The sequence below is a fragment of the Eutrigla gurnardus genome (assembly GCF_963514095.1).
Source record: "Eutrigla gurnardus genome assembly, chromosome: 16".
Taxonomy (NCBI): domain Eukaryota; kingdom Metazoa; phylum Chordata; class Actinopteri; order Perciformes; family Triglidae; genus Eutrigla; species Eutrigla gurnardus.
In genome coordinates this window covers 21510621-21528287 of record NC_139927.1, presented here as the reverse complement: position 1 = coordinate 21528287, position 17667 = coordinate 21510621, and the positions used below count along the sequence as shown (strand labels likewise).

At 45.5% G+C, this 17667-nt stretch overlaps 1 protein-coding gene across 6 annotated transcripts in view; it reads left to right on the top strand.

The window, feature by feature from the left end:
• Window positions 1–17667, top strand: part of nrxn3b (neurexin 3b) — a 278223-nt gene that overhangs the window by 252241 nt on the left and 8315 nt on the right. For all 6 annotated transcript variants that reach the window (XM_084031039.1, XM_084031042.1, XM_084031041.1 and 3 more), the window contains one exon: window positions 14255–14333. In XM_084031039.1, the coding sequence (XP_083887165.1) occupies window positions 14255–14333 (79 nt within the window). The remainder of the gene's footprint in view (window positions 1–14254; window positions 14334–17667) is intronic.

The following is a 17667-nucleotide window of genomic DNA, read 5'->3' as shown; positions in this document are numbered from 1 at the left end:
TATTTTTAAAGTTACATAACACATAATTATAAGCTTTTGTAGCTTGCAGCTTGAGCAGCCGGTACGGAGGCTGGGAGATGATGTGCCATTAAACGCCGCAGTTTTACACATCAAAGTATGTTTACAAGTCATGTAGAGCACTACTACATATGTGGGGGAAACTTATATGATGCCTTCGTTGGCTCCACAGGGATCAGTGCAACATCTGATATGAATCGCCTCAAGTGACAAGTTTGATAAAATAAGTAATAAATCTGAGGTCAGAAAGAAGTGAGCTTCCCAGACTTCTGTAGCTCCTCATCTCTGCTTCAGGCAGTTGTCCCAAAGCGGCATTAACGTCTACGAGCAGAACACACCGGAACCAACAACTGTCGGCTATCCAGGTGAATTGTGAGTAGGGACCATGTTTTGGACGAGGAGGACCAGGGAGTGTGATAAAGAGACGCCACCTCTGGCATCAGTGAATCATTTTGGAGGAGAGGAAATGTGAGAACATGTAGCACCTCTCAGCATTTATTAGTCAGTAGTCATCATTCTTATCCTGCTCGTCCTCTACTGATGATCTTGTCTTCACGTGGTTTCTCTGGTCGGGAACCACTGATTTAAAGGCCATGGGGGTGTGGAATCATGGAGGCGTGGCATCATGGAGGCATAGCATTATGGAGGCGTGGCATCATGGCGACGTAGTGTCATAGCATCATGGAGGCGTAACATGTAGCATCATGGAGGCATGGTTAGCTCTGCCAGCACTTCTGAGGTAGTGTTAGCTGTAATAAACCTGTGTATCTTACAAACTGACGCTACAGTGAATGACCGTTTTGCTCTTCAGTCCTGCTGATTACCGATCCATGTCTAATTCACATTCACTCATACTGGTCACCTTGCACGTTGCGAAGCATTTCCAAACAACACTGAACTTCATTCAAATACTGAAAAATCAGCCTAACCTGAAAGCGGTTCCAAAGCTTGTTAAGCAGCTCGCTAAGCTCTTCAGGACCGCAGAGTTCCAGTTGAACTGAAGAGAATGGATTACACGCTGGCTGGTTTGATGTGGATAGTCACTTTGGGAATAGTCATTTATGCAAGTCTGTCTATCCCGGCAGATTGACGTGTCTCGTTCTCAATTAACTCGTGCTGCTGGCCTGAGATGTTGGGGAACAATTAGTACAGGAGGCTGCAATCTAGCCTACCGTGGGGGGGCAGCTGAGGGAGAGACACTGAAAGCCATTTGCATGGTTGCCGTGTTAAAGAAATTGCTCACGTCCATCATCTTCAACTGGCCTGGTGCTCAGGAGACAGGAAAATGAGAGGTAAATTGTGTGCAGTTTAATTGGGCTTTTTTTCTACTAAGAAACGCTCGGATACACATTCCATGATGAACAGTTTTGCATTGATTCAACACAGATTCTTCTTTGGCGCAGCGACATCTGGGTTTTAGGGGTTATTTTCGAGTGGAGAGTTACAGGGAAGTTCAGAGAGGAATTGCACAGCAAAGGTCATGACCCAGAATCAACACTCGACCGCTGCTAGATACCATGATACCCTCCTATTCCCCCTCGCTGTCTTCCCAACTCACTTCTCCTTCTCAGTCTATCTGAAGTACATCAGGGATGTTGCTTAACACCCGGGGACGTATGATAATCACTGATTTATTCTCTCTTCAAGAGGTAGTGTGGACGGCGCTGTGCAGCACGCTGGGTTTCTCTATGTGGTAGACTGCTCCATGATGTTTGATGAGTGTGTTCACCTGCACTGTGTGTGTGTGTGTGTGTGTGTGCGCACGTGCATGTGATCCTTCCTCTCACTTTTCCACCAGCTGTCAGCGGTCTCTTCTTTCCAGTTAGTTAGTCTCTGTGATCGCCCTCCCTCACCTCCCTCACACCTGCCAGTCACTGTGCAGAGGTCAAACTAGTAGGCAGGCTCTTCCTTTAATCCCCCGTTCCCCTTCCCTCTTCATCTTCCTACCACTCTGTCCGGGTGCACTGGAAGGCAACTTGCTGCGGGTGAGTTGTGGGAGATGAATGCTTGAGGTCTGCTGGTTGCTCACTAGGTCCAATTAGGAGATGGCAGACTGATGGGGACACCGCTGGTGTGTGTGGCTCATTAAAGGCATACACACACACACATTCATGCATGCAGTTGGTCTTAATCTTCACCGAAGTGGAATATCAGAGGATTGTCACTGTGTGATGCAGGACAAACTCATTCCAGCACTGTGGTGTGTGTGTGTGTCCTCACTGTCAACAGAGTGTGTGTGTCTATACATTGTTCATGCAAGAGGATATGAACAAAGAGCTATTTCCATTAGACGTCTCTCAGTGAACATGTTTGTAGATGTTCTTTGTGTGTGTGTGTGTGTGAGAGAGAGAGATAGAGAGAGAGAGAGAACCAGCAGCTAGCTCCAGGGATATTTGAACTGCAGGGGTTTTTGTAATGGATACCCCCCCCCCCCCCCTTAATGCTTTACAATACAGCTGATAGAGATCCTCCGGGAATGCTCGCCTGTGTATGTGTGTGTAAACCTGCTGTCTTGTCAGCCTCCACTGTCACGACGGGGCTCTCATACACCAAGGGGCAAGCAAACAACTCACATGAGTTACACACACACACACACACACACACACACATGCTGTGCAGCAGTTTGTTTCTGAGCTGACCTCTGGGTGGTGTACAGGCTCACTCCATGCTGGGTTGCCTCCAGAGATGGCTGACTGGTTACAATACCATCCACACCAATAACACACTGTTAGCGGTAATGAATGTCAGTTCCATCGATAGACATGCTTTAATGCATTCAACCATCACCAATGACATCGGTCAAGTGAATGTAAATGCCTACTATGTGTCTTTAAACAGAGCGATCTGAAGAAGCCTCCCGGATGTGATTCAAGGCGTTTCATCTCACATGGAGATGGTTCCTCTTCTCCGGACGTCATCCGTCCTGAACACATCCCAGTGGCCTTGCATGGATCATCAAAGTGGAACACTTGCTATTAAATCTGCTGCCAAACCATTTTAAAAACTTGTGAGGTCGCTGTGAGATCCCACACTCTTGTTGGTGTTTAATTAACTTGTTTCCAGCACAACGCTTCTGGGGGGAAAGAACTGTTAGAAAAGTTCAACTTCTATTGCTAGCATTTTTGTTTGTTAAGTTACTTTAAATCAGTCTGAGGAAGTTACGGCTTTCAGTTCAGAGTTGTCCCTCTGTTTTGGCACGTTGTTCCTCTTATTATTACTATTTTTTTCTCCCCTGGTAGTTCTGCTTTAAATGGATCTCCCATCGTTTGGGGAAATGTGCTTATTGTGGTTGCAAGAGGGGATCAATTTAACAATTGCTGCTTCCAGCAACTCAGTCGTGCTGTCCCCGTGAAGTGGCAGGCTTCATACAGGTGTACTCAAACCCAGCTGATGTGGTTGCATTAGCCTGATAGCTAATACACGTTGTCTTTGTGCCGAGGATAAACACCTGATAGATCTTGTATGTTGAACATGAAGTTGGCTATTTCATCCAGATTTCTATAAGACCACATATATATAAGTTATCACATTTTCAAGTTATTAGCATCCACATCAAATGAAGCAGCCTGAGCTGTGTGGTGAGAAAGTTCTGGTGACTAATTCACCACTTCATCTCTGCACTGTGAATGCTGTATGATCCAGCAGCCTGTGATACCAGTGTGTGAATGTTTGCACATGAGAGAGAAAGAGAGTGAGACCTTGTCTTAACGGAGACGTCGTTCACAGATCTATATACGCATCACTTTCTCTGTGTGTCTACGACAGGCGATGGGATTTTATATGTAACAGCCCTTTAATGTTCCACAGCAATAATGTGTTGTGCTTCTTCACTCAGCTGAGCTGTTAGCGAGGCCCAGTCTTCCTCTCCTCTGGGTGGAGAGCTGCTGCCAGCTACAAAGGAGGCTGGTGTTCTTAGCAGATATAAGTGAAGGATAATGGCATGGCTTCATGTACCTGCGTACGTGGTTAGTCATCCCTGTGTGAGCATGTTGTGTAACGGTGGGGGGGCTCCAATGTACTGCATATTTCAAATCATTTCTCTATTGGTTAGCGATTAACAACTTTCATCTTTTCAAAATAGACTAAATGGAATGCTTGATTTGGTTTGTGCTCATTAGGAACTGAACCCAAATGGGGACCCAGCTAATTTAGGAGACGTAAAGCTGCCAGTATCAGCCATTATATAATGCCTACATTGATTTGGCATTACACTCTTGAAGTCATAATAGCCTTTGACTGTGAGAAATACAGAAATATTGAAATGGATTGAAAAGGGAGCTCAAATTGTCGTCCGCAAGGAAACATGCAAGGTTGGATTTCCGATCCATGTTCCAGACTTCACACATTCTGCAGAGTGAGTGAGTCAGCAGCTGTCCCAGCTGGACATATCCTCTTACTTATTAGTGGTCAACTCAGCTTTATTCATGAAGCCCTGAAGTCCCAAACAACAGTACAAACACAAGCCCTCCGAGATGTCAGGCTAATCAGCAGTCCCAATCACAATGTGGCTCATGTATAAAACAAACGGATCCCTTTAGAACTGTTTTCCATGCATTAATACAGAACTCTGAAAGTGGGGTTTGTGTGCAATGTGAAAGTATTAATAATCTAAAGGATTAAGGACAGCTAAGGAAACCGAATGAAGTGTTTCATGAATCCAACTCGGAAGTAATGTGTTCAGATGAATGCAAGCTGTGATCAGATCTGCATGTCCACGACTTCAGAACACAGATCTCAAGAGGACATCAAGAGTAGATCTCATCATTTCACAATGAAGCCGGAGATCTGTGGTGTTCACAGCCAATATTAAACAGAAAAATACATATGAGGATGAAATAATGAAGAGGGAACAGACCAGATCACCGCCATTAACAAAGAGATCATTTGGCAGCACATGTCCAACAGTGAGTGTTGCTGTTTGCCCCGCCCCCTTGTTGAATTAGCAGGTTGCAGACTCTTGTCATCATATGATGTTGGATTCAAACCCAGTAAGAGTTATATGCACTTTGACTGGTTTCATAATAATTAAAAATACCAAAGATTTATTTGTATGTCTTTTATCATGTTTTGTAATTTGCTAGGGGCCGTTTCTTTGTCTTCAATAACGTATTGATTGATTGATTGATTGATTGATTGAGGTTCTAGCCTCTTAATGTGAATCGTTGAATACAAGCTAATTTTGATCATGATGGGTCATGACGATAGTCATTTTCTTGCTGAATATTATTTATGAAATGAAAAGAATCACTACTTAGAAATAAAACGGCATGTGTAAAATGCACATGTAAGCTACTAAAGTATATGTAATATGTTTGGCTTTGTGATACTAAATTGTGTGAGAATGTCTCATGTAATCTGCTTTCTGTTGCTTTATGAATCAGCCAGCAGGAATACTGTTACCTTGACTTGTTCCGACCACGGTGAAAGGAAGCCCAGGGGTCCGTTTCACAAAGCAGGTTTAGTGAAAACCTTGAGTTAGTTAACCCTGAGATGAGGGAAACTCTGGTTTTTCGGTTTCACAAAGCCAGTTCAGCATAAATCTGAGTCAGTTACCCGGGTAACATACTCCGTGAACCTAACCTGCTCGCTAGCAGGTTTGCTTCAACAAACCCTGAGTTTCTCCCTACATGTCTCCGCCTTTTTCCGGAATCTGAACCAACTCTGAAAAAAATGTGCCGTCCTTTCATACCAACCTAATCGATATGGAAATAAAAGTGATTCTAGCAGCTCTGTGTCGGGAGAGCATTTTGATTACCTTTCCTTTCAATCACATTAGATATTATCTAAACAATATTCTCCGACATTTTCAACATTTCATATCGCGGACATAATCTGCAACCAGATTCTTGAAATGTTTAAGTACATTCCTGTGTTGAAATACCTGCTTATATTTACTGTTTATTATGTGAAATATGATTAAATTCATATGCCTTAGTCAACGTATTTGCGCAATAATTTATTCAGTGCGCTACATTGTGAACTGCGGGAGTTGAACCCCTGTCGCCTGCACCGTGGGCGGCGTTGCAAACCATTACACAACAGTGTCGCTGTGAAAGTTAGAGAATAAAGAGTTATGACCTTTAGATCAATAGACTGTTTCATTCAGTTATACACATTAGATCGGGCAGTAATTGTCTGCCACGCTAACTATCTCTACTTTGCTGCAGTTACGTTGCTCCGCTTTCTCAGGATGAGCTTGTTTTCTACATAAACACTCAGTAATATCTAATGACGCTCTCCCCGTTGCCATGGTGAATCGTAGTATCGGAGCTCCATTGATGATGGCTTTATAGAGTCGGCAGGAATGCGCGTAACTCAGAGTTTACATACTCAGAGTCGACTGAACTAATTCAAAAACGCTGTTCCGAAACTGAAAACTCAGAGTTGCCCATCTCAGCGTTGGTCAACTCAGAGTTCAGGGTTAGGTTCAGAGTTTGTTGAACCTGCTTTGTGAAACGGGCCCCTGATGGTCCTGACGCCCTCCTCATCCTCTCTGGTCACGGCTTTCAGCCAGCTCGCCACCACATCCACATCAATTCCTCACTTCCTCTTTGAAGGGAGAACCACAACCCGTAACTCTGAGCTGTAATCTCTCACCATGTGACCAACCGCCTACACTGCTGCAGTCTTTAGGCTGTTCAGTGTGTGTGTGTGTGTGTGTGTGTGTGTGTGTGTGTGTGTGTGTACATACATACATGTGTGAGTCTGTTTGTCACAGGGCTTCCCTGATGACCTTGTACACTGTGGCAGGGGGGTGATTAAGGATCAGGGCCAGAGACCATTTCCTTTTCCATGGGAAGATGAATGACCCTGTTTGGAAGTGGCTGCCTTTGGCCTCGGGGCAATTAGAGTTTGCTGTGAGCCAGCAACCCTCGCTGCTCTGTTTACAAAAGCAGGTCCTTGAGAAAAGAGCGAAATACTCGGCACATAACCCATTCTGCTGAAGCCAACACGCCGCGGTGATTGGGAAGAAATGAAATGCATTTTTTCTTGTTGTTTTTCTCGCCAAGTTTCATTTCATTCCCGTGGACCTGGAGAGACCCGGGAGAATGTGCTGACTAGGCCGCTAAGAAAGGCCCAGCGAGGGTGCTCATTTGAAATATCAATATTTGATCTCAGAAATCATTTTGCATGTGGCTTTAGCCCCTACAAGTTGATTCAGGAGCTCATATCGTTGTAATTTATCCACTGTGTTGGCGGTGGGGTTAACAGCGGGGCTCGTGGCCTCCTTCCACTACTAATGTTTGCTCGTGTCAATATGAATATCACACATCATGATGAGATGTTCTATGAGAATCACCACTGTCTTATTTTTAACATGCTTCTGCGCTGCCATTTCCATCCCCCACCCCTTCATCCATCCCCCTTTCATTTCTCTGATAAAGCATCTTATCTGTCACCGAGTGGGCAGCAGCAGCAAAATTACTTGTGGCAGCCCACTGATAGGGATATGGCCTAGTGCCATTGAGTCCCCTTGTAATACAAGCTTCTCCCTTGTCGGCCCTATCAAAGCCCAGATCGGACATGATAACACGCATATCAGACAGCCGTCAATAGAGAGGCGAAGCTTCCGCCATCGAGCCGATTATCTCATTTTGATACGAGGGCCGGTGGAGTGGAGGAATGGGAGCGAGTGGGATAGCGAGAAAGAGGAGACGGGAGTCGGCCTGACCTCTACTTTCTGTCGCTTCCGGGGCCACTTCTCAACCGGAACAGTTAGTCTGCAGGATGTATCCCCATCTAACATGTGTGAAATATATATATATATATATATATATATATATATATATATATATATATATATATATATAAGGTGACCAAGGAGCACCTCAGGGAAGAAGAAGTTGCTTTGAATTGTGTGTCTTTGATTTGCCCTTGCCTCGGCGTCGTCACTTTGATCTCTGAACATGCAACCACATTGGATATCCATGGCAACTGACTGCCAGGATGAGGCACTCGGGGGAAATTGATTTGTATGTGGTTTATTCCCATCAGTACAAAAAAAAATATGCTCCAGCCATTGGGCAACCTGGCATTATAAATAAATGAAATTGGGTTTGATATTGGGGATGTGGATCTCTAATGTCTCTTTGAGGCTTCGTCTCTCACTGGTTCCTTCTGGGCACGGGAACATGTGAAGGTCATTTGTTATGATAAGACCATGGTGTGTTCAGGAGCATCCTCTCTTATATGACTCACTGTACTGTACATGTGTGATCAGATTGCTCTGGCCTCTCTGGGACACAGTGGCGTTCACACTCATATCCCATGTCATGTCCATCAGCCCGGGGCCGCGGCGGCGTCTTAGCTGTGACGCTGCTTTTACTGACCCAGAAGGAAAATCAGGACAGTGAGTACATCCCGTCTCTCCTCTCCCTTGAGAGAGCACAAGCCACTGCTTTGATGTAACCGATCAAATCACCGTCATTCTCAGCAGAATATATTTGAGTGCGGCTGCAGATGCAGAAGCTGCTCCTCTTAGCGGCCTCTTATCTGAAGAGTGCCAATGTGGAACAGCCTCTGTATCAAAGGCGATAGCCGTGAGCACACAATTAAATGACATGTATTTCCAAGAAGCACCTGGAGAAAAATAAGTATATCACTTATTATTATCCCACAAGTTGAGAGTGCATGATTTTGTTTGAATTTGACAGCAAAGTCTGCGCGTGTTCACTCACATTTAGAGTCTCAAGACACAGGTGAGAGGAGGAGGTGTGAGTGCACTCTTGCAGAAACATCATTTTGAAAGTGATAAGAAGCACATTGGTGAAACATTACAGACCGAAGTCTTTCTTCCTGGTTTCATGCTTTGACTTTTGGAGCTGCTGGATGGTGGATGATGTTTGGCCAGGCAACTTTCAAAGTGTGAACACAACTGTATTAAATAGTGGATTTGATTTGGCCGTGGAAGGATTGTCAGACGCCGGTTCCACTGATCTGCTTGATGTAGCAGAGAATGCAGCCTGCGGTGCCACTGCTGCTACTAATATGGCTAGAAGGGAGCGAGGCTAGATGTGATGTCTTTCATCAGCGATAGCTTGTGAAGAAACATCTTCAAATATTACAAATATTTTTAAATGAAAAGCTGTTTAATCACCACTCAAACCCACAGCCCGCTTCAGCGTCAGCTCATAGAAGACTTGCCTGCGTTGGTCCAGTTGTGTGGGAACCTTTAGCGAAGGTAAAGCCTTTGGTAGGAGACATCCTCCCTTGTGTTTCCTGGCTGAGTGATAGTGACACAAAGAGGTAACTGTTCCACACGGCTACGCCGTCTGCATAGCAATCGCAGCACGTTAACAGAGAGCAGATTCAGTCCCTGTCACAGAGGCTGCGTTCAGGCGCAGCGCTGAGTGTTGGTGACCCGTGTTGTTTCTGCAGCAGAGGCCATCACACAATCAGAGACCTGAGACACACAAACATGTGAATATGCAACAAACTTGACAGCTTGTTGATGAAAACAAAAGCGTGTCAGAGCACGGTGACTGACTGTGACTCACACATCTGAGTCCCACGTCGAGTTGCAGCCCAACTATGGAATATGTATTTCTGCTAAGAACGAGGATGATGGATGTTGTCTCCTGAGGGGCCTTAATGCACGGGCTTACCTGGGCTTCAGCCAGGGGCCTCGACCAATCAGGGGCCTCTTAATAATAATAATTAATAATAATGATGATAAAACCGAGAGGAGAATCAAGTCCCTTAGATCTTTGAAACGCGGGTCCAATGTTGACTCTGGTTTTATCACGGGCACCGTCGCCATCTTTCTTTTTTTCCTTCTTTTCCACCGGTGTTTTCTTTTCCTTGGTTGTTTTGGACCTCCTCGTTTCGGTTTTTAACCAAGGAATTAGAAGCTTGTTGCTACTTCCCTCCGCCTCCCCCCTGTGATAGTGGTACGACCCGAGGGGGGAGGGGCTCAGTGTCTGCACGAACACAGCCCTGCGTGCTGATTGGACAGGATGATCCGGGCGCTGTCCGATCTTTGCAAACCAAACAACAGGCTCTACGTGCACGTAGAGGAGCACTTTTTTTCTAAAACCGGATGATTTATGTTGTTCTATCGGAGCGTAGGGTCGGCTTCAGTGAATATGATCAAAAACATGTTCCCGACTGGGACTTTAAAGAAGAAACAGAGCATCCATACTTTCATTCACATCAAACGTATGTATTCATAACTAATTATAGTGTAGCCCTCTTCTTTTTTTTAACTTTTTTTTCCTAGAAGCAGTTGAGGTGAAAACAGTTTTTAATAAAAGAAGTGTTTGGTTTCCCAACCTTCAGGTTTAGTGTTAATCAATGGTGCAGCCTTATTGTTCACTGTGAGGTCAGGCCTGACTGCTGATAGCAGGCGCTCTGTTAGGTTGCCGTGGTAATTGCCACTCCGCCTGTTAACGGTCCTCTGCGTGGCTGCCGGTTGGTTCACAGCAGTCAGTCCAGAACTCCTGATGAAACACCGGAGGAGCTTCATGGAGACGGAGATCTTTGCAACTTTTATCCATTGTGTTTGTGTCGGTTGAGAAACTAAAGGCTGTGTGTTTGAAGAGGCCTCTCATGAGGAGGCCGTCTGTCTCCATCGATCATCAGTGTGATCCTTTTAGTTGATGTGCTGAAGTGGTCGGAGGTAAATGCTGTTTTTATGAAGTCTGGCTATTGATTGGGCGTGCTGTTTGTTTGTGGTGTGAGGAATGTAAGCATCACTTGAAGGCTGCGTAATCAGGATAATCTGCCATGATGCACATCGCCTGGGAGGGTTTTATGGAGTGAAATCATCACGTTTTACACGCTTTCTCCACACACAGGAAGTATAAGGCATGAGCATGCATATCAAAGCTTCCCACACACACACACCAGCCTGTAAGCCTCTCCACCCAGACTCCGAAAAAATGACGATTTTGTTGAAAATAATTACACCAAAAGAGAAATCACTTTGCTGCCAAAATATATCCCACTCTATGTTATGGAGATTTAGACAGAGAATTGGATTTCCCCAGCTGTGAAATCAGTTTTTGTTGTCCCGCTGGCCACTGCATCAGTTTGCTCTACCCGCTTGTAAACTCCTCCTTTCTCCGCTCCACCAGCTTGCCTTTGCATTTCCAGCAGCCGGCCTCATGCTATACATTATCATCCACGTCTGTGAGCTGTGTGTCACCTCATTGCTTCCGCATTAGGCCAAATGTGGAAAAATGGCACCCTAAGCCCTTCATCAGAAGCACCTTGGTCTATTGTAACAGACATCTTGTGTTTATGAAAATGAATCGGGTGCAGAGAGGATCTACAAATGTCAAACATCGCACTTCAAAAGCCCTCTTCACTTTCTCCAAGTGGAATCAAAGTTGCTCGGATTCAATGGGCTCTTGAACACGTTGAATGGAGCGTGTCCTTCAACCATTTAAATTCAACCTTTACGATGTCAGACCTCTGAATAGATTGAAGTTCCAAGTGATTTTCTTTGCAGGAGTTGTGCTTGCTGAGCATCACCAGCTTCGTCTGCAACGCTGAGAGAGCACACGGATCAGAGAGCGTCTCCATGCGCTGTGAGACCGTTATTAGACTGTTAGCCCGCCGCACACCTTCTATAAGCTGCAGAGCATCAACAATATCCATATCATTAATAGGAATCACAATCACTTCAAGGAAACACGGGTGCAACATAAAGGGCTAGTTGGCTCACTTGGTACTGAAGACAAAAACTGCTTTTTACGACCTTTTTGTAAAAAAAATCATATTTAGCCTGCACAGTTAATAAAGGCACGTGTGTGATTTATTCCTGTCTGCTCACATGTTGTCAACTGCTGCATGGATACTAGCATTTGGGGAGAATAATGGTCTGATTATGAATATTATAGCGAGGGTTTACAGGGGGAATATATACATATATATATATATATATATATATATATATATATATATATATATGAATGAAGGCTCATTTTACAGACTGATGTGACACAAGTAGATGAACTGTCTCCTTACAGTATTTCATGGTTTATTCAACCTATTTTATGAGGATGGAACGGGATGATTTAATATTTCTCTGCACACTTACTGTATAAACGTGTTGCTGCATCAGTCTTATATAACTCATATGTTATATAACTACGTTACTTGAGTTTTAATCCCTGCTTACAGAACCCAGCTTCTTTGTTTCCACGATGTTAGGCTCCATAAATAACAGTAAGTGCTGGCCTCGTCAGGTAGCCATCGCAAAAGAGTCTGTGGCGTTTGAACAGACATGACATTGTGACATGATATGTCAAATGTACATAATGAAGTGTGTGCAGGTCTGAGAAGGGGCTTAACTCAGAGACCCGCAGGGTGGCCATGAGGAGCCACTAGCCGGCTCCGTGAGAGATCATATGCAACAGCACAACCCATTGAATCCAAGTTTTTTAATTTAACACCATATCTGTGTAATAAACGCCATCAATCCAACAATTGGTGCAACAATGTATGAGGCATAATATAACATACAGATAATAATGCATTTTATTTATGGAGGCCTTTCAGGACACTCAAGGTCACGATCATCATAACCCCCTAAGCCCTTTAACATTTGAATAATACATTTTTATTTTTGATTCACGACTAGAAAACACTGCCGAGCTGCACCTCAAATGAATCTTCCGGGTTCCCAGCGTTCAGATCATGTGTATGGCTTCTGTGTGGCATCTCCTGTTGACCTGCTGTCTCCCCTCAACAAGACGGACCGGGTCTGTGTGGGTCTGCCAGGGTTAACGGCACACAGACGAGGCTGTGGGTGCACCTGACCCACCAGACCTGATGTCTGACCCGGTGGAACGGTCCTTCCAAAATATAATCATTAAAACACACATTCATTCACATGAAAGATAGTTCATTCAGCAGAATGTTGAATTGAAGGATGTAGACTGGTGAGTGTGTGTGTGTGTGTGTGTGTGTGTGTGTGTGTGTGTGTGTGTGTGTGTGTGTGTGTGTGTGTGTGCTGAGATGCTGTCGGCAGCAGATGCAGAGAAATGCTGCGTGACCGGAGGAAGGCCGTGGGTTCTGTGTTCTGGGTTCTGGGTTCTGTGTTCTGGGTTCTGGGTTCTGGGTTCTGTGTTCTGTGTTCTGGGTTCTGGGTTCTGGTCTCAGGCTGGAGCAGACTTTGCAGTGGCTCTGCGTCTGTGTCCCTGCCTCCCACATCTGCCTGCTCTCACAATAACAAGCAATAACCAAGACGTTTACGCCTGTAATGTGGCTTCAATAAATAGTCGTGTTTACTAAGGGGCCATATTTTACACCAATTTGCTTGTTTGTTTGTATGACTGTGTGCTCCTCATGCTGGAGTATGCTACATAATGTGCTGCATTATGCACAGCGGCACAAACACACATTATCAAATGTGGTTATACAGACAAATAGCACAGACGTCATCCCGCCGAGCGTTAGGAATATGCTCTGAAAAGCTCCGTTCTCACTGTGTGGTTTGGTCTCCATGTTGAGCGGCGGTGTGTGTGTGTGTGTGTGTGTGCATGAGGTGGAGGTAGGCAGCTTCCTCCGGCCCGCTGAAAGCAGCAGCACGAGCACGGGGGCGCGTTTCATTAGTCTGTCAAACTCAATGATATTTAGAGCCCACACCCTCGGCCAGGACTGGAAAACTCAATCAGCACTCTGATTTCATAACCCTGCTCGGTGACAGGGCGGCTTATTTTATCGCCCCGCTGATTTATTCTAATAAACGCTGGCTGCCCAGCACACCACACCTGAAATACAACCCCCCCCCCCCCTCTCTGTCCTCCATGGGTCGACCCGAAAGAAGCGAAGGGGGTGGCGGGATAAATCAGAATTGTGGGAACTGGAGAGTGCAGATAATCCATCGCCAGACCGGGTGTAGCTAGCAAGTGTGCCTCCCTCATCCTCCCCCCTCGCCCTCCTCCTGCACCCTTTAGCACAAATCAGGAGCCGGGACAGCGTTGATCTGTGGGGGCTCGGTGGGGCAATTGATTGTGGACGACAGAGGAGGAGAGGGGCGATAAACAACGGCAGACAGAGTGCGGAGGGTGAAGGAAAACAATTATCTGCGGAGGTGGAAAGCACATAAAGTGAGGAATGATAAACACTGTGAAATATGATTGACTCCAAGTGATATATGGAAGCCGAAGGACAGGCGGAGAGGGCTGTGTGTGCAGAGATATCCTTGGATGGAAAGGCTGGGTGAGGCCGAACCACTGCCTCTTATGCATGCGTGTGTCAATGTCTCTCTCTCTCTCTCTCCCCGCAGACAACCGATGACATCGTTTCGTCGGCGGAGTGCTCCAGCGACGACGAGGACCTGGAGGAGTGCGACTCCGGACATGCAGGTGGGATGGGTGTGTGGAGTTGTGCTTGCTCTGAACCTGGTCTTTTTCCTCCTTCTCTTTCTTTGATTTGCTACCGAGGAGCCTCTCCTCTCAGCATCATGTCCCATGGGAGCTTCAAGTGTAACTTTGAAAAAGCCGTGAGAAAATATACACTAGTGCGAGGGGTTTCTTAGTGTATATGTAAAGTGGAAAGAGCTCTTTGGAGACGGATGAAAGCAGTAAGAATGAAGCTCCTCTGTCCTTAGCATGCTGTCTGTCGGAGGTTAACTGTAAATAAGTAGACGCATAGTTACTCTAGTCGATAGCTTTCATCTCTACAACAAGTTACACTTAGCTATGGGGCCACTGGTTGCAGACATGACAACGCATTGATACTAATTTTTTTTCTCTCAGCATTCAGTCGAGAGCAAAACTTTCCTCAACAAAGTATGAAATTAGTATCAAGCCCCATGTCGCCCGCACTGATGCTTCAAAATGTATCTGTCCTGTACGGTTGATCTCCTTGCTGTGCGTGTGTGTGCGTCTCTCTTGACAGAGGATACATTTTGAGATTCTTTCGAGAACAAAGATGCTTCCAGCATAGATACTGTGATATGTAGCAGACTAACTGCAACAGAGCCCCTTCCTCCTCCTCCTCCTCCTTCTTCTTCTTCTTCTTCTTTTTCATCTACTTCTGCCTTTTCTTCTTCTTCTCGTTCGTACCTCTGTTCCCTTCGTCGGAGGCTTGCCTTACCTGAAACATTCTAATAGAGAACAGATATCCTCGAATTTCTGTGCACATTGTCTCGATTCCCTCCTCCCTTGACACACACACACACACACACACACACACACACACACATGCAACAACACACACACTTTATCATTAAATCAAAGTGATAGCAAACACACTCAGTGGAGTTGGAAAATGAAACCAGGGCTGGTGGAGTTGTTATTTTTGAGGCAACTTGGGTTTGGAGGACTTTTGAGGAGCGACTCCCTCTCGTACCCGACCAGCTCGGAGGAAACCAGCGCTCTGCGGCGCCTCCGTGTGCAACGTGTCTCCCCTTTTTAATGAAACAACAACTATCCCATCAAAATGTCCTTCAAAATGCCATCACGGCAGACTAATGGACGCCACATTAATCTGCCTGATATGGCTCATTTTAGCACATGTCCACTTTACACTGCTAATAATAATCAAACAATGCATCGCCCTTCCGCTCTGTTATCTCTGCTACGACGGTGTATTGGGGTCACTGTGGGAAAAAAAAGAGAGAGGGAGGCAATATTAGGAGAAAAAAGTCGCAAATTGTTACTTTAAAACGAGCAAATTTGCGACTTCATGAAGTCGCAAATTACGATGCTAACAACCAACATTTATGCTAGCTAACTTCCCATGAATGTCACATCAATTTGACGCCTCGTTAAGGTCCTCAGGGTGATGATGTTGATGGTTAGTGTTGTTTTTTTTAAATGGGCCAAATTTTCATCTTATGTGTGTTTTGGGGTAAATGCTAGCAGTAGCTTTCACTTGTTGTCATAGCAACAACAAACATCTGGTCAAGCAACGTGTTTACTTCCTGTATAACCTCTATAATAAAGTAGCAGATCGGCTCCGTTTTTGTTTTTTTTTCCTACAGTGGCCCTAATACGCCGTCGTACATGAGAGATAATCGGTCTTGTATTTATTTTGTGAGGAGATGCGGTCTCTCTGAGAACTTTGGTAGATATTCTTCTCTTAGGAATCCATCTACTCTGAAGCCTCATCACGCTGCAGTAGCCATTGTTTGCTCGAAATTATGACCACATGTAGGTCCTCTGGCTTTAATGTGTCGACAGTCTTTTACTCCCTGCAGTGTTTAGATCCTTTGTCTCTCAGAATGAGTTCCTCTCGATAGTCAGAGATGATTGGAAGTGGACACCTTCTTTCCAGCCCTGTGTACTGCTACAGTCCTGTACACTCACACTTCAAACCCAAGTATTCTCAAAAGTGGAGGTGAAGTGTAAGAAGTTGAACCCAAGAGAACATGGTACCCTCCCCTCATATAGTGGCAACATGTAGTCAGACACACTCATACATACCGCACATTTCACCATGTTGACACAGAAATTCATATCCTCATTCCTTGCCCCGCTTCCAGTCGTATGAACAGTTGCATGACATGATTGGTTGGTTTCTTTTCTGTTGCCTTTTGTTTTTTCCTCCTGTGATGCACATATGAACATCTCTCTTCTGTATCGATTTGGACCCAGCTGTTGGGTTGCTTCAGATTTGAGCTTTTTCTTTTGGCTTTTGTTTTGGGGGGCGGGGTGGGTTGAGTGGGCCGCTTTGATTTTCTTGTTTTGTTGTGGTTATTTATTTGTTTTCTTTGGTGTCCTCCTCATCATCCGTCGTCCATCCTCCAAGCAAGGATAAAGCCACTCCTCCCGTTTTTGCCTCATCTTGTGCCGCATGAACTTTTGGTGGTTGGAAAATTCAAAGTTCTCCTCCTCATCAAGTTTGTGTTTATTTTTTGTGCCATATGGCTTTCAAAGAAACCCCCCCCCCCCCCCCCCCCCCCCCCTCCCATTTTCGATACAACATAGGGAAATGAACGGCAACAAAATCTTTTCTTGCCATCATCCTTTTTTTGGCCTTGTGCAGGCAACCCCATTCTGTCTCAAGAAAGTTGTGTGTGAAAGAATGATTCCCTGTCTCCCTTCCCGAGCGTTACCCCCCCCCCCCCCCCATCCATCCCAACTCACCCACCTTCTTTCTTTAGCCTTTCTGCATATACATGTCTGTTTGAATGCAGATGGCATAAAAAGACTTTTATTGCCACAAAGTATATCTGTTTTTCTATTCTATCTGTTGCTCCAAGTAGAAGGCATTTGTGGCATGCACACTGTACCGAGCTCTATAGACTAACTTATAACCCCCCCCCCCCCCCCCCCCTCCCCCCGCTTCTGCATGGACATGAATGGCATCCATTTTGTGTACCACTTTTTCTCCACCCATAAGTCTCAGGCAAACCCCATCTGGCTTCGACTACATGTCGGTGTGTGTGTTGGGGGCTACAGCGGCGGCCCTACAGCGGCAGTCCTGCACCGCCGCCGCTGTTCCCCATCGGAGGCGTGTGGTGTCTGTGCCTGCTGTCTGTGTCAGCGCTCCGTCTGTCTCTGCCAGCCTGTCTGTCGCTGTACGTGGTCGTCTTGTGCTTGTGTTGTCTGTGTGTTTCAAGAAAACTGTTAAACCTTCCCTTCTCCCTCAGTCCCACTGAGTTCCACAAGAGGGCCAATCAGGAGCGAGCAGCGAGATGATTAGCAACACGATCGCTTCTACTAAATGCAGTGGAATTCACTGATCACCGGA